The sequence below is a fragment of the Mus caroli genome, chromosome 16, assembly GCF_900094665.2.
Source record: "Mus caroli chromosome 16, CAROLI_EIJ_v1.1, whole genome shotgun sequence".
Lineage (NCBI taxonomy): Eukaryota > Metazoa > Chordata > Mammalia > Rodentia > Muridae > Mus > Mus caroli.
In genome coordinates this window covers 29,621,974-29,645,033 of record NC_034585.1, presented here as the reverse complement: position 1 = coordinate 29,645,033, position 23,060 = coordinate 29,621,974, and the positions used below count along the sequence as shown (strand labels likewise).

General features: G+C 42.2%; 1 protein-coding gene across 2 annotated transcripts in view; it reads right to left on the bottom strand.

Moving 5' to 3' along the window:
* Positions 1 to 7,673: 7,673 nt before the first annotated feature.
* Positions 7,674 to 23,060, bottom strand: part of Tfrc (transferrin receptor) — a 24,312-nt gene continuing 8,925 nt past the window's right edge. For both annotated transcript variants that reach the window (XM_021185150.1, XM_029470576.1), the window contains exons 7-19: positions 22,720 to 22,833; positions 22,504 to 22,602; positions 21,814 to 21,953; positions 20,424 to 20,581; positions 19,646 to 19,768; positions 17,892 to 17,977; positions 17,599 to 17,662; positions 16,618 to 16,685; positions 16,211 to 16,269; positions 15,976 to 16,057; positions 14,418 to 14,639; positions 11,890 to 12,030; positions 7,674 to 10,365 (exon numbers count right to left, since the gene is read on the bottom strand). In XM_021185150.1, coding sequence (XP_021040809.1) covers positions 10,123 to 10,365; positions 11,890 to 12,030; positions 14,418 to 14,639; positions 15,976 to 16,057; positions 16,211 to 16,269; positions 16,618 to 16,685; positions 17,599 to 17,662; positions 17,892 to 17,977; positions 19,646 to 19,768; positions 20,424 to 20,581; positions 21,814 to 21,953; positions 22,504 to 22,602; positions 22,720 to 22,833 — 1,599 coding nt within the window. In that variant the 3' untranslated portion in view covers positions 7,674 to 10,122. The remainder of the gene's footprint in view (positions 10,366 to 11,889; positions 12,031 to 14,417; positions 14,640 to 15,975; positions 16,058 to 16,210; positions 16,270 to 16,617; positions 16,686 to 17,598; positions 17,663 to 17,891; positions 17,978 to 19,645; positions 19,769 to 20,423; positions 20,582 to 21,813; positions 21,954 to 22,503; positions 22,603 to 22,719; positions 22,834 to 23,060) is intronic.

The following is a 23,060-nucleotide window of genomic DNA, read 5'->3' as shown; positions in this document are numbered from 1 at the left end:
CTTTAAACTGAATTTATGGCTGGTTGTGGACTGGGAACTGAACCTGAGTCCTGCCTAAGAGCAACAAATACTCTTACTGCTGAGCCATTTTTCCAGCTCATATCATGGAAAAAAACCCACAAATTTACTGATACACAGGCCCACGCTAGCATTATTAAATTGGCACATCTGAGATTGAACTCAACGTCTCACGTCTATGGCTTCTTTGTACGTGTGTGTGTGTGTGTGTGCACAATTTTACATACATGAAGGTCAAAGGTCAACATGTGGACTTGGTTCTCTCACTTTATCATATATGTTCGGGGAGTTGTGGGTTCCCCAAGCGTTGCCTCTGTTCCCAGAGCTGTCTTGCTGTCCTTCTCTGCAGCTTTTAAAAGCTCCCCAGGTGTTTTTTTTTTTTTTTTTTTTTTTTTTTTTGTTTTTTCGAGACAGGGTTTCTCTGTGTAGCCCTGGCTGTCCTGGAACTCACTTTGTAGACCAGGCTGGCCTCGAACTCAGAAATCCGCCTGCCTCTGCCTCCCGAGTGCTGGGATTAAAGGCGTGCGCCACCACGCCCGGCTCCCCAGGTGTTTCCAGCATGTTACCAGAAATGAACGGTGATGGCTGAAAGTGAGTAGAGAGACCAGATATTGATATCTTTATACCTGGGCCTGGAACAAGTATTAACTGAGGTCGCTGGGAACTGAGATGCTGGTATCAGAGAGAATGTATTGGACAAAGCAAAGGCTGTGGAGTCAAGAAGGGGATTGGGGGGCTGGAGAGATGGCTCAGAGGTTGAGAGCACTGACTGCTCTTCTAGAGGTCCTGAGTTCAATTCCCAGCAACCACATGGTGGCTCACAACCATCTGCAATGGTATCTGATGCCCTCTTCTGGGGTGTCTGAAGCTACAGTGTATTCTATTCATGCACATAAAATAAATAAATAAATAAATCTTAAAAAAAAAAAAAAAGAAGGGGATTGGGAGGTGAAGGGAGGAACTCTGAAGGTTCCGTAGGTATGGGAATGTCTGAGAACCCAGGTCATGCCCTCTCAGAACCAAGAGCAGCCTGTGTCTTCATCTATCGCTAGGTCAGGGCTCTCGAGGGAGCTGCTCAGCAGGTCCTGTTCACACGCCCCTGGGCCATTCAGTTTTCAAAACCTTACTAGGGCATAGGGAGGATCGGTTTGCTGCCAGCGTCTCCCACATGCCTGCCTCCTCTGCAGCGCTGGATTAAGAGCCAGAAGAGCCACTGAGGTCAGCAGCGCCTATACTGCTAAAGTACCATGGAGTCCTGAGTCTCGGCGCCCCCTGGCGGACATCTAGAGTAAGGATAGTGTTCGTCCAGCTGTCTAGCTGCATTTCAGCACTTAACAGACATTATCATGGTCAGGAGGTCGGGATGTAGTTTAGCCTAACATACAGTCTCCAGCACTGAGAAAACTGGGTGTGATGAGCCCTGCCTGTAATCCCAGCACTTGGGAGGTAGAGGCAGGAGGGTAAATTTAAGGTCATGTTCTGCTACACAGGGAGTTGGAGGTCAGCAAAACTACAGGAGATAATTGTTTCAAAAACAAAACTTCTGGAAATCCAAGATTAACTAATCGTGTCAAGAACTGTCCTTAGAGCTTCATGGACTCTCAAACCCTTGGAGCCCCGCTTTCTGCGAACCCCACTCAGTGGCAGTCAGGACTCACCTAGTGCTGAGGTTTTAGGGGTTCGATTGGTTTTTGTTTTGTTTTTCTCACCTGTGTACCTGCAGCTCCTCTCTTTGCTCAACTTTCCTCAATTATTTTTTTTTAAAGATTTAGTTATTTATTATATATAAGTACACTGTAGCTCTCTTTAGACACACCAGAAGAAGACATCGGATCCCATTACAGATGGTTGTAAGCCACCATGTGGTTGCTGGGAATTGAACTCAGGACCTCTGGAAGAGCAGTCAGTGCTCTTAACCGCTGAGCCAGCTCTCCAGCCCAACTTAACTCAATTATAATGAAGATACTAACCAACCCTTTGCTGCGTTTCTCCTTCTGCCCCAGTGATGCCCATCCCGGGCTGCCCATTCTTGCAGGCTCTTTTGGCTTCTCTGGATAATTTAGTAAGCTCTGCTTTGACACTCTATTACACCTGAGCTAATTAGGTGCACACATGTTACTCTCCCTGCACCCCTGGATGCCCTCCTGGTACCAGCATTCAGCTGACTACGAGGCATTTCCATTTGGTCACATGGACCTGAGGCGTGAACAACATCCCAAATGCAAATCCAGCATCACACCCCTCCCCCGTCTCTCTCACTGAACCAGAAACCAGACCCTGGGTCTTCTTGTTTGTTTTGTGTTTGAGACAGGGTCTCACTATGTAGTTCTGGCTGTCCTGGAACTCACAGAGATCCACCTGCCTCTGCATTCTGAGTGCTGGGATTAAAGGTGTGTGCCACCAGTCTGGTGCTTGGCAGCTTTTTTTTTTTACGCTTTTCCCCTTTCCGTGCACTACAGCAGCTTCGGTTCCTCAGGGCTCCAGCCTCTAACTTCACTTCATTGGCTTCAGTCCACGCAGAGAAACACGAGTCCCAAGCCCTAGCCTCCTCTCCAGTAGTTTTCATTCAAATGGTAATTACACACCTTTGAAATGCCAGATGTGACAGGAAGAGAGGCTTTCACCAGCCCAGCCAGCCTGTTCCTCAGATCCTCGCTCAGAGGAATTGCGAGATAACGCTGCCTTAGCTACACCCCTGAACGTTGTCATTAGGGCGAGTGCTCTTTAGATGACCCTGCTGACTCTGGACCTCCCTGTTAATTGCTGTTAATCTTCCTAAACCTCTATTTCTTCACATCCCTTTCCTGCTTCTTATGACGGCTCCCTGGTAATCCCAAACAGGGTAAGACCCATGGGATTGACTCAGGACAGTAACAGAGTGGGAAATCAGGTACCCAGGGGTCAACAGTGTGACAATAGAAGCCAAGGCAGGTCTGTGAGTTAACCTCTAGTCACGGCAATTAGCATGTCAGAAACCAGGGAGGTGGGGTTGGAGAGATGGCTCAGTGGTTAAGAGCCTTGACTGCTCTTCCAGAGGTCCTGAGTGCAATTCCTAGCAACCACATGGTGGCTCACAACCATCTGTAATGGGAGCCGATGCCCTCTTCTGGGGTGTCTGAAGACAGCAACAGTGTACTCATATACATAAAATAAATCAATAATAGAAAGAAAGAGAGAGAGAGAGAGAGAGAGGTATGTTGGAAGGGAGGAAGGAAGGAAGGAAGGGAGGAAGGAAGGGAGGAAGGAAGGNAGGAAGGNAGGAAGGAAGGGAGGAAGGAAGGGAGGAAGGAAGGGAGGAAGGAAGGGAGGAAGGAAGGNAGGAAGGNAGGAAGGAAGGGAGGAAGGAAGGGAGGAAGGAAGGGAGGAAGGAAGGGAGGAAGGAAGGNAGGAAGGNAGGAAGGAAGGGAGGAAGGAAGGGAGGAAGGAAGGGAGGAAGGAAGGGAGGAAGGAAGGGAGGAAGGAAGGAAGGAAGGGAGGAAGGAAGGGAGGAAGGAAGGGAGGAAGGAAGGGAGGAAGGAAGGAAGGAAGGGAAGAAGGGAGGAAGGAAGGAAGGAAGGAAGGAAGAAACCAGGGAGGTGAACTCCCAAGAGTGAGGCCTAACATATCCCTAACAAGCCAGCAAGTTCCTGGAATGTTACTTTATTCATCTGTTGTGGTTTGAATAAAAATGGCCCCCATGGGTCCCCACAGGGAATGGCACTATTAGGAGGTCTGCCCTTGTCAGAGTAGCTATGGTCTTGTTGGAGAAGTGTGTCACTAGGGATGGGCTCTGAGGTTTCAGAAGCTCAAGACAGACCTAGTCTTCCTGCTGCCCACCAGTCCAGATGTAGAACTTTCCACTCCTTCTCCAGCATGCTGTCGGCCTGCCTGTTGCCATACTTCCCTCCATGATGATAATGGTCCTCCAAAACTGCAAGCTAGTCCCAATTAAATGCTTTCCTTTCCAAGAGTCACCTTGGTCATGGTGTCTCATCACAGCAATAACTAAGACACCATCCAAGACACCTTAGTAGCAGTGGCTTCAAGTGGTCGGACGGTGAGACCAAGAGGAACACCACCTGGGCAATCAGGACATGCACTCAGGTTTGGAAGGCTGTCTGCAGGGTAAACTGAGGCAGGCCACCTGCAGCAGCTCGGTTGAAAAGATTACAAAGGTGTCCTGTGTTTTGTCTGCTTATTGGTTAGTTATTAATTGTTTATTGAAAGCAGTGGAAGAGTCCATGGGGCCAAGAATGCCAGTCCTAAGGTTCCACCAATAAAAGTAACAGTGCCACCGGGCATGGTGGCACACACCTTTAATCCCAGCACTCAGGAGGCAGAGGCAGATGGATTTCTGAGTTTGAGGCCAGCCTGGTCTACAGAGTCAGTTCCAGGACAGCCAGGGCTATACAGAGAAAAACCCTGTCTTGAAAAACCAAAAAAAAAAGAAAAAAAAAAAACCTGCCAACTTCTTTGGTGCTTTTCATGGTGTTTCATCACAGCAATAACTAAGACACCATCCAAGACACCTTAGTAGCAGTGGCTACTAAGGAAAGTAGCCACTTTCCTTACAAAAGGAAAAGTAGCGATCACCCTAGGCTGGTAAATTGGACTCTTTCAGGCTGAGGGAAGAAGTTACTTCCCAAGTAGAGACAGTATGTATACTCAGAGATGCGGTACGGAGTAGGCAAAGCCTTCCAGTTTGCACAGGTTCTTGCTGGCGAGACCCAGGCCTTTTGGCAGCTTGCCCAAGTGGGTCCAAGAGCAAGCTGGGAATTTGGGCCCCTGCCCAACCATTCATCAATCAAAAACAAGGCTGGGCCCTACCCTCCTAGAGGTCTCCAGCTCAGCGGAAGGTGGAGTGTGAGCATGAATACAAGCTCAGTGCTGTGAAGTACAGGTGACCCAAACATAGGCAAGTCATGAGGACTCCGCTGTGGCCAAGCTGTGGATGGCAGTTTCCAGGAGGAAATAACCAATCCCATGGACTAGCTTCAGCTACATGGCAGGCAAAACCGGGCACAGTCGCCCTTCTGTGTGTCCAAGTTTTCTTTTCTAGCACTGCTTTATTTATATGTTTGTTTGCTTGCTTGCTTGCTTGTTTATGTACTTATTTATTTGAGATAATAGTATCTCTCTTCCTAGTCCTAGCTGTCCTGAGCTCACAGAGCCTCTCCTGACTCTGCACCCCCCGCCCCCCCCCCAAGTGCTGGAATTAAAGCCATCTTTTTCGTATTGTTTTACAAATCTATTTCTTTTTCTTTTTTCTCAGACTTATTTTTATTTATTTATTTATTTATTTTGGGTTTTCGAGACAGGGTTTCTCTGTGTATCCCTGGCTGTCCTGGCACTCACTTTGTAGACCAGGCTGGCCTCGAACTCAGAAATCCGCCTGCCTCTGCCTCCCGAGTGCTGGGATTAAAGGCGTGTGCCACCACGCCCGGCAGACTTATTTTTATTATGCAGCTATCTTCAGACACCAGAAGAGGGCATCAGATACCATTACAGATGGTTGTAAGCCACAATGTGGTGGCTGGGAATTGAACTCAGGACCTCTGGAAGAGCAGTCAGTGCTCTTAACCGCTGAGCCAGCTCTCCAGCCCTGCAAATCTGTTTTCATTGTGTGTGTCCCTAACAACTTGAGAAATGAGCAATGCATCCCCTGGAGTTGGAGTTAACTGGTGACTGTGAGCTGCCTCACTTGGCAGCTGGGAGCCAAACCCTGGTCCTCTGCAAGAACAATTAGCACTGACCGCTGAGCCATCTTTCTAGCCTCTGGTTGTCTTGCATTTTTAATTTTAATTTTTTAAATGGACCAAGTTTGGTTTCAAAAAACCAACCAGCAAATAGACTCCCATGCCACTCTTCAGCTCATTGGTTCCCAGAGGCCAGATGCTTAGACACCAAAATCCTTTCTTGGCACCAATAGTGAGGCGGTTTCTCTTTTTTATAATAATAATAATAATTTCAGTAATCTCTCATAGGAGTGTGAGAGAAGCATGCCACTGAGTCACATTTGCTACATAAAAGAGAAACAGAAGACAGACAGGAGGGAAAGGGAGGGAACTCTCTGTCTCCTGAGCTGATTGGACAACTAGTCTAGTCCCCCATAAAGCCCATCCCTGCAGGTGGCTCGAGGGACTTGAACCTGTGGTGTAGAGTGCCACCCAGTTTGTCTGTGATCTCAGCCACTTTCCTGCAGGCAGTATGAACTCCTGCTTGCTGGCAAACACCAGAGGAACAGCATCTCAGAGGCTACCCTTGGCCAGTTTTCTCATGAGTTCCTCCTGGACCTCAATCACATTGCTCTCTGCCATTGTTGTCAACTGCCAAGGTCAAACCTCGAGTACTCTGGAAGCTAGACCTCATCTTGAGCTCACTTGGATCCCATACCGTGAGGATAACTTGTTTTGTTTTTCGAGACAGGGTTTCTCGGTATAGCCCTGACTGTCCTGGAACTCCCTCTGTAGACCAGGCTGGCCTTGAACTCAGAAATCCACCTGCCTCTGCCTCCTGAGTGCTGGGATTAAAGGCATGCGCCACCAAGCCCAGCTCCGTGAGGATAATATTGCTGAACTCAGTAGCCTCCATGGGAACCCAATGACAGGAATGGTGGTCACTATTTCAACCAGCTTCGGTTTAGTACTGAACTGTTGTATTTCATGCAGTATCCGGGCCTACCATGAGAAGGCACATTTTGTTTTGCCAAAATGGCCCATGAAGTTTGCACAGATATTCCCCATGCTCATGGATAAGTGGAAGTGGCACTAAGAGAGACCTCAGAAGCTGAACAGAATTTTCATTCCAGATTTCTCTTTTTAACTTTATGTGCATTTTTTTTTTTTTTTTTGGCCTGCATGTATGTCCATGTGAGAGTGTCTGATCTTGGAATTACAGACATTACAGATGAGCTGCCATCTGGGTGCTAGGATTTGAACCCTGGTCCTCTGGAAGAGCAGTCAGTGCCCTTAACTGCTGAGCCATCTCTCTGGCACCCAGGTTATCCTTTTAAACTATGCCCTGAATAAAGTTGGCTACCACATGAGACTGGTCTGTACATTTTTAAGCCCAGGTCTCCCAGGTTCATGTGGAGCAAGTGGACTGGGCCACCAGACAGAACTGATAAGACTGAGCAGGCCCAAACCCCTGGAATTTCAGAATTGAAAATGCTTTCTTGTCTGGAGACAATGATAGGTCACCTCACACTTGTATCATGTCTCTCTTCCCTGTCATGATGGATTGCCACAATGATAGAGTAAGAAAGACACGAAAGAAAAAACACTTTGGGAATGAGACTCAATGCAATGGGCATTTTTGTATGCGTATTTTGCCTGCCATCGCACCTCATGCATTCAGTACCCGTGGATTCCAGAAGAGGGTAACAAACAGATCCTGTAGCTGGGGTTGTAAGCACTTGTAAACCAAGTATGTGCTGCACAGAGAAGCCAGGCCTCTGCAAGACCAGTTAATACCATCTTTCCAGGCCCAATCTTTAGAACCTATAAGACCAATTTTTGTTGCTGTAGAATCTATCTAAATATACTAAGGACAAGAAGCTAGATCAGAATGTCTATCGAGAGATCAGTGTGTCTACGTAACTACTACTCGTGAGGTTGATAGTGGAGGACGATATAAGAACTCTATAGCTAGTTTTGCTATGAAATGAGTCCGACAAGTCAGTATATCGAAGTATTTTATTAAGTCGGGTAAGGAATCTTCACACTGTTACATACCAGCTGTATACATTTATAAGGGCATTTCAGCAAACACAGTATAGGTTGGCAAGTCCAAACCAAAAGGCATTCAAAAGCTAACACAGTAAAGGTCATGCAAATTCTAGCAGTGAGTCATGACAAAAGCTCGATCTATTTTTATCTTCAAAATCTACATTCTACCCAACAATAACCTGATGAGTAGCAGAAGCTACTTATTACTCAGATCCACATTTCACCCAAGACTAAACCTTACCAACTTGCTGCTTTGACTGGAAACACCACTTACAACAAAGGTTATTTCATAGAGACGTCTATGCAAAATGCATGCCCTTCATTCAAGACTTGGAATCCCATTATGCACGGTGATACTCATACTGGTACAAGAGAAACACTGTGAAGACTGAAGGGACTGAGTAGCAAAACAACTCAGTGAGGCTCAAAATAATCTGGTGGATATAACTTGGGCGAGTGGTGCCAAGACCCTGAGAGCCTAGTGACATTCTCAGGTGGCAGCTTTGAAATGACCCCATGGCAAAACTGATTAGATGTGTAATGATGGCTAACTAGTTAATTAACTTTGTTAATGTGATCTTGCTCCTTACCTACATAACTCACAGCCACCATAGTGATGAGCAGGTACATAAAGATCCTTTTGCAAGCTTTGTCTTCCCAACACCCATTATTCTCTACTTCCTACCCTCCCAAAAACCAAAAATGAATTCAAACTTCTAAGAACTACATTTAGGAAATAACATGCAAATAAAGGGAGATAGTTAAATTCCTTTGTCACCAGCAAACATTATAAACGTATGCTTTTATTCCATAAACCAGAGATAACAAAATACCCACATTTTTAAAAAGTATCTTGGAAGTAATGATTTTACAGCAGTTGATTTTACCCACCAAATGCTCAATGACCACAAATGTTTTTTGCAACTAAAACTAAGGAGCTACAGGAAGTTGGGAATTCATGTTAGATACTAACGATCTTCAAGCTTTGAAGATGTCATCGCATGAAGAAAATTATGGGAAACACTGTTCCCGATAATTATGTACACCCTTAGTGTAACATATGGAGATCACTGTCTCCGATATAGACACTGTGGTAGGCAAAAACTACCTTGTTCTTTATACATTATGGAAGACACTGCTCCCGATAATGTGAGTTAAGTTTGTGACAAAGGTACTGGAAATTTTGCAAAATTGATTTTGAGTTACATCTTGAATAAATTGAGCTGTAAAATTTTGTAGATGTAAGGACTACCATAGCCTTTAAATGACATTTAACTTGGCCACAACTCACTGCACTTAGGAAAACTATCATTTTTTTCCCAACTCAATTAGGAATCTCTTATTTAACCCAATCCTCTCCTAGCTCATATTATTTGGCTTGTGGCTTTCCTCCTTCCTAAAGTTGCAAGTGCTGACCATAAGTGCAAAACTTCCAGTATCTGTGGGTCTCATTAGCAGATGCTGCTTTTATTAAAAGAAAACGACAGTATAACTGTCATAATTATGGAAGGCACTGCTTCCGATAATTATCTTCTATATATAAAAAAAAAAACAACACTATTTATAGTGAACTCTGTCACTGATAAATAAACAATAAATATCTCAGTGCCAAAATGATAGAAAGCTTTCCTGAAGACTAACACTTTGGCCAAAACTTGGCAGTGTGTTCTTTTCAAGTCTGACAAACTGAGTCTAAAACTTGTTCTTTTTCAGAAAATGTTGGAAAAAAAAGAAAAACAAAATAAAAACAAAGAACTAAAGACTATAGGGCAGATGCCAAGAGGAGAGAAAACTTGAGGTCTTTGGCTTCTGGTCTCATCATAAATAACACCAAGGTTAACTAACCAGTAAGGCCTTATTCCTGTAAACAGACGAATAAATTGGTCCAGCATAAGGACCTATTTTCAACCTTGCTGGCAAGAAAACAAGTTCCATCTCTTCTGAAAGTAACTGTCTAATTTAGGGAAACGCAAACCAGCTACATCCGTAAGGGCATACAGCTCAATGGAAGATCAGATGGAGATGGGGCAATCTCCAACTACCCAACTACCACGTTGACCCTCCACCTACCTCAGAAGACACTAGTTAATGCCCCAGGACATAGAGCAATGTTCTTACAACTGGTTCTGACATTTTCATGACCAGGAAGCAAAGAGGAAGTTATTACAAAGGACTCGAAAATTTTAAACATAATTGAGAAGATATCACAAACATGGAAAGTGTTATCCATTGTACTTGAAGTGTAGGTCCAACCCTGCACTAAAAGCTGCTGCCTAAGACATTAGATGATTGGGTAGAATTTTAACATTAGATTTTAGAGCTCTAATGAAAATTTAGCACAACCAACACAAGTCTAGAAACAGACTACCCTGCTCTTATTTAATTATGCATGTTACATTTAAAACTCATTGTCAATATTCCAAATGTCACCAGAGAGGGCATTTGCGACTCCCTGAATAGTCCAAGTAGCCAGGGCCAACTGGTTTCTGAAGAGGGTTTCATTAAAAGCAGTAATATTTTTTTGACGAAGCTTCAAGTTCTCCACTAAAGCTGAGAGAGTGTGAGAGCCAGAGCCCCAGAAGATATGTCGGAAAGGAGACTCTCTTGGAGATACATAGGGCGACAGGAAGTGATACTCCACCTGTAACAAAGATGAAACTGCTTAAACAGTGCTATGACTTGTGTCTTCTTTCAAACGTTAAAACCTCTCTGAATCAGACTACTGAGAACTCAGTTACATTACCATTTTTAAGTCTGAGGCAAAATGTTAATCCTGTTGATAAAAAGCAAATTAAATGGTATTGAAAAATTAAAAACTAATTATACCAGGAAGCGGGAGTGGGTGGGTTGGGGAGCAGGGTGGGGGAGGGTATAGGGGGCTTTGGGATAGCATTTGAAATGTAAAAGAAGAAAATATCTAATAATAATAATAAAAAAAAACTTAATTATAGCCTTGTCTGTAATCCCAGCAGTGGGGCCCAGGCAGGAGGACCTGTGAGCTCAGTGTGATCTGCAGGGCACAGCAGAGCACAGCAGCACAGCTCACTTTTACAAGGCCTCCTGGAACCTCATTTAGGCACCTGAGATTTTAGTTACTTTACCTGCTCAGTTGTCTATTTGTTTTGGTGTGGTTGGTTGTTCAAGATAAGTCTCACTTTTAAGCCCAGGCCAATCTGGAATTTGCTATGTATGCCTTCAACTCAGAACCTCTTGCCTAGCCTCCAGTGCTGGGATTACAGTGCACACCACTACACCCTGCCTAATTAGCATACGGAAGTCGTAAATTTCTCCCAAATTGTCTATGATAGTTAGCAGGGCTTCATTCTTGCCCAAAACTCATTAAAGATTTGTTTCCTAGGTCTGGAGAGGTGGCTCAGCAGTTAGGAGCATTTGACTGCTCTTCCAGAGTTCAATTACCAGCAACCACATCGTGGCACACAACCATCTGTAATGGATTCCGATGCCCTCTTCAGGGTACTCACATATAGACAATAAACTTTAAAGAAAAAAAAATTTCTTCTAAAAAAAATTGCTAGGGTTGGTTTGCAGAAACAGCTCAGCGGTTAGAGATTAAGACCACGCGCTACTCTCACTATGCTGTGTTTAGATGCCAGAACCCACAAGGCAGCTTAAAAATGCTTTAAGTGCAGTTCCTCGGTGACTGGAAGACCTCTTCAGGCTTTTTCCATACCAGGTACAAACAGGTACATATATGTACATGTGGGCAAAACATACTTATACATAAGTATCTTCGGCACTCACTACTGAACTATCCATGCTGTTCCTAAATGGCTTTAAAAGTATAAAAGAGCCGGGCAGTGGTGGTACACACCTTTAATCCCAGCACTTGGGAGTTAGAGGCAGGCAGATTTCTGAGTTCGAGGCCAGCCTGGTCTACAGAGTGAGTTCTAGGACAGCCAGGGTTACACAGAGAGACCCTGTCTCAGAAAAAAGTATAAAACAATTAACATAAAATTAATGTCTTTTCTATTTCCAGGTTAGATAGGACACTTTGAGATCATGATACAAACCAAAATCTGTATTCAATTCTAAAGCACCAAAGATGTACGCACCTGGTGTTACCCACTTTCCTTTATATAAATAGAAGCATTGCTAACTAAAAGTTTACATACATTAGTTCTTTCTTTCCTAAGAGCACACTTACTTTCATAATACGATCATTGATTTCCCTCATGACAAATCTGTTTGTTTTCTCAGCATTATGAAAGTCAGTTGTTAGTCTGGAAGTAGCACGGAAGTAGTCCCCACGAGCGGAATACAGCCACTGTAGACTTAGACCCATATCCTGTCAAAGACCAACATTAAATGGCTCATTAGAAGTTATACTTCCTTTTAAGGTAGGGTGTCAGCATTGTCACATATTTGTTGCCCAGGGTGAGCTGGCAGTCACCAAGGTGGCCTAGGCTGCCAAAAAACCCTCAATTTCTCATCTAAAAAAGTCAGATGAGAACTTACTAATGTGAATTTAAAAAAACAACTAAGGATAGACAGTAGGTAGCACGGTAGCTGGGCAAATGAAACTGCTCATTAGGTAAAGGTATTTGCCCACCACGCCTGAAGAATGCATTCGAAACGCCAGGACCAGACACGCTTCCTGCTTGTGTCTTCAAGCTGTCCTGACCCTCACATTTGCCATAGGATACCCACCTCTAGTAAAAATGTAACAACAACAAAAAACTATAAAGCCCAGTAGGTACCAGCTCTGCATGCTCTTTCTATCCAAGCCAGGTCCAACCTACTTATGGGTCACAAATGACAGAAGATACAGCTCTGCAGTGGGAACACTGGGGTCTACCCTACACTTGAAATCCCAGGTGCCCAACAACTTTTTCAAATAAATTGTGGGTTTTAAGTCAATTTCCTCCTAGAAAAGACTTCAATTTACATATAATAAATAAATAAAATCTTAAGAAAGTGGGGGGTGGGCTGGAGAGATAGCTCAGCGGTTAAGAGCATTGACTGCTCTTCTGAAGATCGAGTTCAATTCCCAGCAGCCACATGGCGGTTCACAACTATCCGTAATAAGATCTGATGCCCTCTTCTGGTGTGTCTGAAGACAGCTAGTGTATTTAAATATAATAAATAAATAAAATCTTAAAAAAATAAAAAAAGAAAGAAAAAGAAGGGCTGGAGAGATGGCTCAGTGGGTTAGAGCACCCAACTGCTCTTCCGAAGGTCCAGAGTTCAAATCCCAGCAACCACATGGTGGCTCACAACCATCAGTAACGAGATCTGGCGCCCTCTTCTGGAGTGTCTGAGGACAGCTACAGTGTACTTACATATAATAAATAAATCTTTAAAAAAAAAGAAAAGAAAAGAAAAGAAAAGAAAAGACTTCATACTGATACTTCAGCAACAGGAACCTCTTGGGGACATGAATTGGTCCTTACAAAAAAACAAGAGATTTCTCAACTCTGTGAAGCAAATATTATTCATAATAGTCGACAGAGGGAAATGACCTACACAGCAACTGACAAATGTAGAGAAAAATGCAATTAATATGTATACACATTCTCTTGTAACAAGTAAATGTCAGGCACAGTAAGACAAACACTATCAGACATGTCCAACCTTTTTTTAAAAAGATGCCATGTCCTTAAATACCTTATGTCTTAGTCAGGGTTTCTATTCCTGCACAAACATCATGACCAAGAAGCAAGTTGGGGAGGAAAGGGTTTATTCAGCTTACACTTCCATACTGCTGTTCATCACCAAAGGAAGTCAGGACTGGAACTCAAGCAGGTCAGAAAGCAGGAGCTGATGCAGAGGCCATGGAGGGATGTTCTTTACTGGCTTGCCTCCCCTGGCTTGCTCAGCCTGCTCTCTTTTAGAAACCCAGACTACCAGTCCAGAGATGGTCCCACCCACAAGGGGCCTTTCCCCCTTGATCACAAATTGAGAAAATGCCTTACAGTTGGATCTCATGGAGGCATTTCCTCAACCGAAGCTCCTTTCTCTGTGATGACTCCAGCTGTGTCAAGTTGACACAAAACTAGCCAGTACACCTTATGTAGCTAAACCTGGCTTTAAACTCAGGATGCTCTAGCCTGCACATTCCAAGTACTAGGATTGCACACACACAACAACCATTCTCAACATGTCCGATTTTTGACATTGGGAAATGATGTTGCATCTACAAAGTTCATGCTCAAGATGACATAGTTGAACTTAAAGTGCAGACATAACAAGTTAAGGTTTATCATTGTGTTGGGCTGCAGTCATAGAAATCCTTGGCCAAATAAATGTGGTGCTGGGCCACAGGTTGGATACACCTGCTACATGATCTCATTCATGTGCCATACAAAAGGCTGATCTAGCCGAGTGTTGTTGTAATACAACGTACACGAGAGGGGAAAAGCTGGATCTGGTGGCAGACAACTGTAATTCCAAGATCTGAAGGCTGAGGCAGATTATTGTTCCAAGTTCAAGGCCAGTCTGATTAACATTAAATCTCTCAGATTTAGAACACACAAAACTCTCTCTCTCTCTCTCTCTCTCTCTCTCTCTCTCTCTCTCTCACACACACACACACACACACACACACACACACACACACACACAGTTTCATACAAGTTGAGAGAAGAAATGACAGTTACCAGAAGGTAACTAGGAGGGTTTAAAAGTATAAGAGATCTAAATATAAGCTAAATAAAAGAAAATGTAGGTGCTTACCCTGATGTCTGTCTTGAACTGGTTCAGATCCTTCATAAATGACAGCAGTTTGCTGTTATACGTTTCATAGTCCAGGTTCAACTCAATGTCATGGGTAAGTTTAATAATGAGCTGACCAGCCACTTCTGCTGCTGTACGAACCATTTGGTTGAGCTGAGGAACTTTCTGAGTCAATGCCTCATAGGTATCCAATCTAGTGCCCAAATAAGGATAGTCTGCATCCTAGAAGACAAAGAAAGGCTGTTATACTAGTGGATTTAGAGCAGGAGCCTTACCTTTTGGGTTTACCATCAAGGCAACAAGCATGGTGGGAAGAACTCACTGCCAGTTATCCTCAAACCTTCACATATACCAGGCCAAACATATACCTAAACATGTACCTATAGTTTAAAAAAACCTACGAGGGGCTGGCGAGATGGCTTAGCAGTTAAGAATGCTGACTGCTCTTCCAGAGGTCTTGAGTTCAAATCCCAGCAACCACACGGTGGCTCACAACCATCTGTAACAAAATCTGATGCCCTCTTCTGGAGTGTCAATAGCTACAGTGTGCTCACATATAATAAATAAATCTTAAAAAAAAAAAAAAAATCTATGAAGTAAGTCCTTCGACCCATAGGCCCTGACACTTAGTTCTTCATATGTATTAAAACAGCCACTTATTTATCCTATGGTTTTAGTAGCATATCAAGTAATTCCAGCCATGTAAGTCTCCAAATCCAGATGCCCACCCCCCCCTTTTTTTTCCAAGACAGGGTTTCTCTGTGTAGCCCCGGCTGTCCTGAAACTCACTCTGTAGAACAGGCTGGCCTCAAACTCAGAAATCTGCCTTCCTCTGAGGCAGAGGAGTGCAGGGATTTAATCCCGAGTGCAGGGATTAAAGGCATGCGCCAGCACGCCCAGCTCAGATGTTTCTTAAATCCCCCGATTTTCCAAATTGACTCAGTAATTTCCATCATGGCTCCCCAGGATCTCTTCCTTCTCATTTAACTCTGCTCTTCTTGGCCTTTTGGGCCTTCTCACTGGCTCTTATAACAATGTGATCAATTCAATGTTCTGTCTCATAATCACTTTATACTTGTATTGCTGCTGCTTAAGAAAACACCTAGTATCTAGAAGAGTACTATTCAGCCGATCTTTTTTTTTTAAGATTTATTTATTATTGTATCTAAGTACACTGTAGCTGTCTCTTGAGACGCACCAGAAGAGGGCATCAGATCTTATTTAAGATGGTTGTGAGCTACCATGTGGTTGCTGGGATTTGAACTCATGACCTTTGGATGAGCAGTCAGTGCTCTTACCCGCTGAGCCATCTCTCCAGCCCCTATTCAGCTGATCGTAAATGGAAATATCATATCCCTGTGCTATAAGAAATTATTAAATCCTATTACTAAAATTATCTCACTGACATTTAAGCAAAAACTCACATGCTAATTAAGCTGACTTTGCTAGTCTGTTTTATAATAAGGATAATCTTTTAAAATTTTTTAAATACTGAAAATTTTGATTTCAAAGTCAATCTAAGATCTGATGAAAATGCTGTAGAGTTCTTAAGTCTTACCTCACAAAAATAAAAAGAAACTGCTGGGATTCCAGAATATGCAAGGAAAGGATATGCAGCATTGTCAAAGGAAAGTTTCTCACTGCAAAGGAAACAACCATCGTTACCAAGAATTCTAAAATGTGGTCCTACCATGCCATACCCGTTCTCTGGTAATCAGACCCTCTGGGCAGAGCTGGGCAGGCAGGTAGGATGAAACTTGTCTACTGCAGTGTTTGCTCTTTTCTCTACTTACACTTTGCTAATCCAATTGCTGTCTCTATATAGAGATTTTCCATCAACTGGATGCTTTACCTGTAAAAGGAGAAATACATCATAAAAACTTAATTTTCCTTCTCATTAAAAACTGATCATGTCTGTACATATTTCCTCTGGTGTTATTCAAGTCCTTCTAAACCTTCCTGCAACTTACAATCTCCCTGTAAGTTCAGGTCCCAGGGCAACAATCATAATGATGTATTCTGAGAATCTTTCATATATATTAGTTAGTAGACTTAAGGATCAATAAGTCAAGAACATGACTAATTCACTATAGAATTTACTTTCAATTCCTATTACTGGTTACTGTTGAGTGTTTTATCTTTGACCAAAAAAAAAAAAAAAAAAAAAAAGGCATACAATTGTGTAACTAGGTATACTCACGTCTTGCATTATCTTTCCCATAAGTGTATATAATAAGGGGCTGGCAGAAACTTTGAAGTTGCTAGTACCTATAAAATAATTATTATTAGCATTATTCCCTCTTTAGACAACAGTATTCATAAACAATTCTATAATTAAAACTACCCAACAAGACATGACAGATGCCAATCCTGGCACTCAGGAGGCAGAAGCAGGAGGGGGGTTGCTTTTAACAAAAATCTCAATTTTACCAAAGACTCGGAAGCCAGATGTTGGGGTGAAAGTGTGCTACCTCAGAGAGGCAGAGAAAACACCCACCTGATCTTCCTTAATAGCAAAGGAAGGTCCAAAAGAGAATCACACCATCTCAGAAACCCCTCAAACTGAATGCCCCTCCCTTTATTACCTGTACACCTCTCTTAGTTCTGACTTCTTGTTTTGTTTTGTTCCCTAGGTTTACCCTGTCAACTGGTTCCTTGCTCTACCTTTTGACCTACAGCTGACTTCATTTAATCATATTTACAATATTAAAGCAGAAAACTCTTGGATTAAAGGTGTGTACTAGGGCTAAGCCAAACCACAACTAGAAATAGGTTTTTCTAGTAAGTAACACTCGTAAACCAAACCTAACAAAAAAGGAACCCACATCCTTCTAAAAATTAAACCAAAGAACCGAACGAAACGCAGGTGTAGCGGTGCATGCCTTTAATTCCAGCACTTTGGAGGCAGAAGGTGAATGAATCTTTGTAGCCTGGTCTACAAAGCAAGTTCCAGGACATTACAAAGCTACACAAGAGAAAAACAATCTGTGATAGGTAGCCTCACAACAATATCAAGATTGATATTAACTAGGATTAAATTCTATAGTTTGATGGATTAGATTCAGTTATGGCCAATGTATACTACAAAATGTATACTACAAGTGCTGCTTTAAAAGTCTGCTGTTCCCTATACAGTTGACCCAAATTAAAAAACAAAATAAAACAAAAAACAGATGCTTACCAAGGACAACTTTATCCAAATTAATATAAGTGAAAGCTTTTAAATGCAAAGATGAAAGGTACCCCTAGAAGAGAGGACACATTGTTAATATACTAACATCTAGTAACGTATACATTGTTAATAAGCACGAACCAATCACTTAGAAACCTAGTGTTTGTTGGAGGGATCCACTCTGAAATCTAGATTCCACTGATACATACTACACAAAGGCAAAAATGGTACAGAGATGTAGGACAGCTTAACTTGGAATATACAGACTAAAACACCCTAGATATAGACTATGAAATACATACCTCCAGCCACTCAGTGGCACCAACAGCTCCAAAGTCGCCTGCAGTCCAGCTGGCAAAGATGATACTTCTGCTGGGTGTAAATCCATCTGGAACACAAGACATTGCTTCATCTTACTGAAGGAGCAGCAACAATTTTTTGAAGATAATCTTTGTAGGACAGCACGTGTATGTAATGTTCTGAGTGCATGGCGGGGCACCTTATTGTGGTTACTCCCTCACAACTTTATCTTCAGTTCCTTAATCAATGGACAGTTGCTATTGCACTGTTATGATGTGTACCTTCCGTGAGAGCAATCTGCTTAGAAGTCTATCATTTAAAATATGGACTATTTACCTTATTCTGAGACAGAATTTATGTTGTCCAGGTTTGCTTTAAATTCACAAGCAATGCCCCCCTCCCCTCTGCCACCCTGCTTTAGGCTTCCAAGTAGCTGGGACTACAAATGCTACTATGCTAGGCTGTACCTAGGTTTGTGGGGGTTTTTTTGTGTTTTTTTTTTTTTTTTTTTTGGGTTTTTTTTTTTTTTCCCCGAGACAGGGTTTCTCTGTGTAGTCCTGGCTGTCCTGGAACTCACTCTGTAGACCAGGCTGGCCTCGAACTCAGAAATCCGCCTGCCTCTGCCTCCCAAGTGCTGGGATTAAAGGCATGTGCCTGGGGCTGGCAAGATGTCTCAGTGGGTAAGAGCACCCGACTGCTCTTCCGAAGGTCCAGAGTTCAAATCCCAGCAACCACATGGTGGCTCACAACCATCAGTAACGAGATCTGGCGCCCTCTTCTGGAGCGTCTGAAGACAGCTACAGTGTAGGGCATGTGCCTTTAATTGCCCAGCTTATACCTAAGTTTTAAGAAGTACTTTGTGACAATTCCTTTAAGCACTACATGACTACCAACTGCCCTGATTTTATATTTTTTCTTTTTTTAAAAAAGGATTTATTTATTATTATACAGAAGTACACTGTAGCTGTCTTCAGATGTGCCAGAAGAGGGCATCAGATCTTATTGTGGGTGGTTACGAGCCAACATGTGGTTGCTAGGATTTGAACTCAGGACCTTTGGAAGAGCAGTCAGTGCTCTTATCCGCCGAGCCATCTTGCCAGCCCAATTTTATATTTTTCTACAACATATCTTGTATAAAAGCAACACTTTAGACCTCAATTAAAAGAATATAAGATCCTGGGTTGGTTTACTTTGTGTGAGCCAAGTACCAGGAGAAAAGTCTTAGAAGTAGAATTATAAGGGTTTTTAGGTCTTGGAATAATATATTTCTATTCATGTTAAACTAAGAATGTGGTTTAGCTTAATACTAATAAATACAGTTTTTCAAAGAATCAGGATTGCTAGTTCAATGAAGAAACTTCATGGCAAAGTCATGAGTTAATGAAGATAGACAGTTCTGTATTAAAACAATCTACCGGGGTTGGGGATTTAGCTCAGTGATAGAGCGCTTAAGGCCCCGGGTTCAGTCCTCAGCTCTGGGGAAAAAAAAAAAAAGACAAAACAACAAAAAGAATCTACCATAAGAGAGTATAACACAACAGGCAGTGGTGGCTCATACCGTTAATCCCAGTACTTGGGAAGCAGAAGCAGACAGATCTTAGTGAGTTCCAGGACAGTCAGGACTGTCTGGCCATACCACCCTAAATGTCCCTGATCTTGTCTGATCAGAATTTAAGAAGATCACAAGTAAAACTGAACAAGACAGAATATAAGTGACAGAATAACATGGAGCTCCCCAATTTTTTTTCTATTGTACCTTTTGAAATCATATCTGAGAATACTTGGGCAAGTTTCAACAGAAGACCTGTTCCCACACTGGACTTCGCCGCAACGCCAGTGCCCAAAGCGTCTCTCTGGGCTCCTACTACAACATAACGGTCTAAAAGAAGAAAAAAGGCAACACACGATCATAGCTTTTGTTTTTTGAGACAAGCCCTCACTAAGTAGCACCCAACTAAGGATCTCCTACCCGCATCCTCCTTGCACTGGGAGTTTAGGTTGCTACATATAAAGTCCAACCTTCTGTCCTATTAGTAAATGTGACTGTTGGATGTGCCCTGCACATTAATCTACCTACCGCATGACAGTTATGCTTGTTTAATGCTATGGACAGAACTGGTATGTGATCCTGTAAGAAAACCACTTATCAAAGCAACAAAAAAAGTATCCGCAAGCTGATATCACATTCACTTTATTTGGGGAGACAGCTCAGTGGATTAAAAAGGTGTTTGTTGCCAGGCATGGTAAAAAATTTAGATCCAAGTCCCACCTGGACAAAACTCCTTCAATCTGTTCACTGACCTTCATATGTAAAATTTTAAATGATTACAGAAAGATATTTAATACTTAACTCTGGCCTCTCCATACACTTACATGGCCATATTATGTGTTATATACACATATATTACAAAGTTCACATTAGGACAAACAAGATACAGCAGTTCATGCCAAGCTGGCATCCTTCTTCTTCCTGCACTAGACCTATCTACAGTAAGCAAAACAGTAAAGTGAAAAAGTACAAAGCAGGTCTTTACCTGGTTCCTCATAACCTTTAATAACTCCAAAGATGTTAAGTATTCTTCTTTCTTTCAGTACGTTGTTCACAGTGAGCTTCACATTTTGATTCTGTGAAAGTTCCAGCTTACATGTAGAATCTATGTTCCATCTAGCAGGACAGCTTCCTTCCATTTTTCTAGAAATAGAAAAAAATAGGTATTAGCATTTTGAGCTAATATTTTTTCCTCTGGTTTATAAATCCAGAGACAAGTGCTAGATAGCACGAGTTAGTGAGAATCACCTACTACTGACTGATATTTCTCAGGTAAGAACCACTCAGTGCTTCACAGAATTCTCACAGAGAGATGTTCTTTATTTGTGACTAGTCTAGTTTCCAACTAAATTGAAGAAACAATAGCAGAGAGAGCGCTTAGAGTAACTCCTGTTACATAATAAACAAGTGCTTAAAAATGGGTTTAAATTAGATAATTTTTTGTTTCTCAAGACATGGGTATTGTTTGTGTGTGTGTGTGTGTGTGTGTGTGTGTGTGTGTGTAGCAATAGTTGCCGTGTGTGTGTGTGTGTGTGTGTGTGTGTGTGTGTGTGTGTAGCAATAGTTGCCCTGAGCTCCCTCTGTAGACCAGGCTGGCTTCAAGAGATCCAGCTTCTTTTGCCTCCCAAGTGCTGGGATTAAAGTTCTAAATTAGATAGTCTTATAATGAGGGAGAAAGATAAAACTTAATTACACACTTTGAGAAAGGATCTCACAGCCCTGGCTGGCTAGGAATTTGCTATTTGGCTGGCCTTGAGCTCAGTTATCCACTTGCTCCGGCTGTGACTAAAAGCATGTTCAGGTACTTAAACGACAAAGGACAACCAGAATAATTATTACCATAAAGCAACTAGAAACTGTCACTAGAATAATTTTGTGCTGCCAAAAATAAAAACTTGCAGGTTTCTCCCTGGCATTCACTGTATAAATCTGGCTGGCCCCGAACTCAGAAATCCGCCTGCCTCTGCCTCCTAAGTACTGGGATTAAAGGCGTGCACCACCACTGCCTGGCCCAAAATTTGCAACTAATAGTTATTACACCATTAGATATCAGTTCATCAAGAATTCCAACATATTTCTTACAGTAACTGAATGGACTGTCAAAAGGAATCGAGTGTTTCCCTTCAACACAGGAAGTATTCAAAGCAAAAGCACCACAGTAGGAGCGCACTGAGTAAACAAGGTTACAAACCCCTTGTCAAGATCACTTTATTTATATAGAAAAAAATCTCATTAAAAAAAAAAAATCTATACAAGTTAGCAATTAACTTCTCCCAGATTTCCAAATGTGAACATTATAGCCAACTGCCACTTTTATTAAATAAACTTAGGTTTTTTTTTCCCTTGCATAATCACAACCTCACCATGTAACTTACCTAAATAGCTTTTCTGCAGCAGCTCTTGAGATTGTTTGCACAGGTATATTAGGCAACCCTGATGACTGAGATGGCGGAAACTGAGTATGATTGAAAGAAGGAAAGCCAGGTGTGTATGGATCACCAGTTCCTAGATGAGCCTAGTAAACAGAGATGTATTAATAATTAGTTCTATCTAACACTTACTCAGGAAGTTGCCTATAAGACTTAGATACAGTGTGAGGCTATAACTCAAATTATTTAGAAATAAATCTGAAGAGTTAAATAAAGTCTAACTATTTCTTTTTTTTTTTTAAAGATTTACTTATTTTTATTTTTATTTATTTATTTTTTAAAGATTTATTTATTTATTATATGTAAGTACACTGTAGCTGTCTTCAGACACTCCAGAAGAGGGGGCCAGATCTCGTTACGGATGGTTGTGAGCCACCATGTGGTTGCTGGGAGTCGAACTCTGGACCTTCGGAAGAGCAGTCGGGTGCTCTTACCCACTGAGCCATCTCACCAGCCCAAGTCTAACTATTTCTATAAAATGAGGCTTAAAATATAGAATTAGTGCATCCAAAAAATTTTCAGTTTGAGGTACTAATTAAGCATTCTCAGCAACTGCCTTCTTACTTCCTGCTAAGCGTCTCCTGAAAGGATGTCAGAACACCTAGAGAAACCATTGACTCAGAAATAAGAACTCACATGTCCAAAGAGTGCAAGGTCTGCCTCAACAACGGGGAATTTATTCTTGTCCATGTATATGAGGACACCAATTGCATTAAAGCTTTGGGCATTTGCAACCTAAAATAAAAAAGGCCACAAGAATGAACGATATGAAAATCAGTTCATACAAAATGAACAGAAATAGTTACAATATAATCTACAAAAATAAGACAATTTTTAATAATCCATACTCACCTTTTCTGCAAAAGTGATTTCCCCTGCTCTAACAATCACTAAAGATCCATTCACAGAATAACTTAGTTCTTCAAAGTCCTTTTTAGTGCCAAAATTAGCATGGACCAGTTTACCCTAAAATTAAAAACATTAGGTTTAATGAGGATCACTGTATCAAAACAGCTATAGAATCTGAAAGACAAGACGACTCATAAGAAAAACAACTGAAGCCGGGCATGGTGGCGCACGCCTTTAATCCCAGCAATCGGGAGGCAGAGGCAGGCGGATTTCTGAGTTCGAGGCCAGCCTGGTCTACAGAGTGAGTTCCAGGACAGCCAAGGAAACAGAGAAACCCTGCCTCG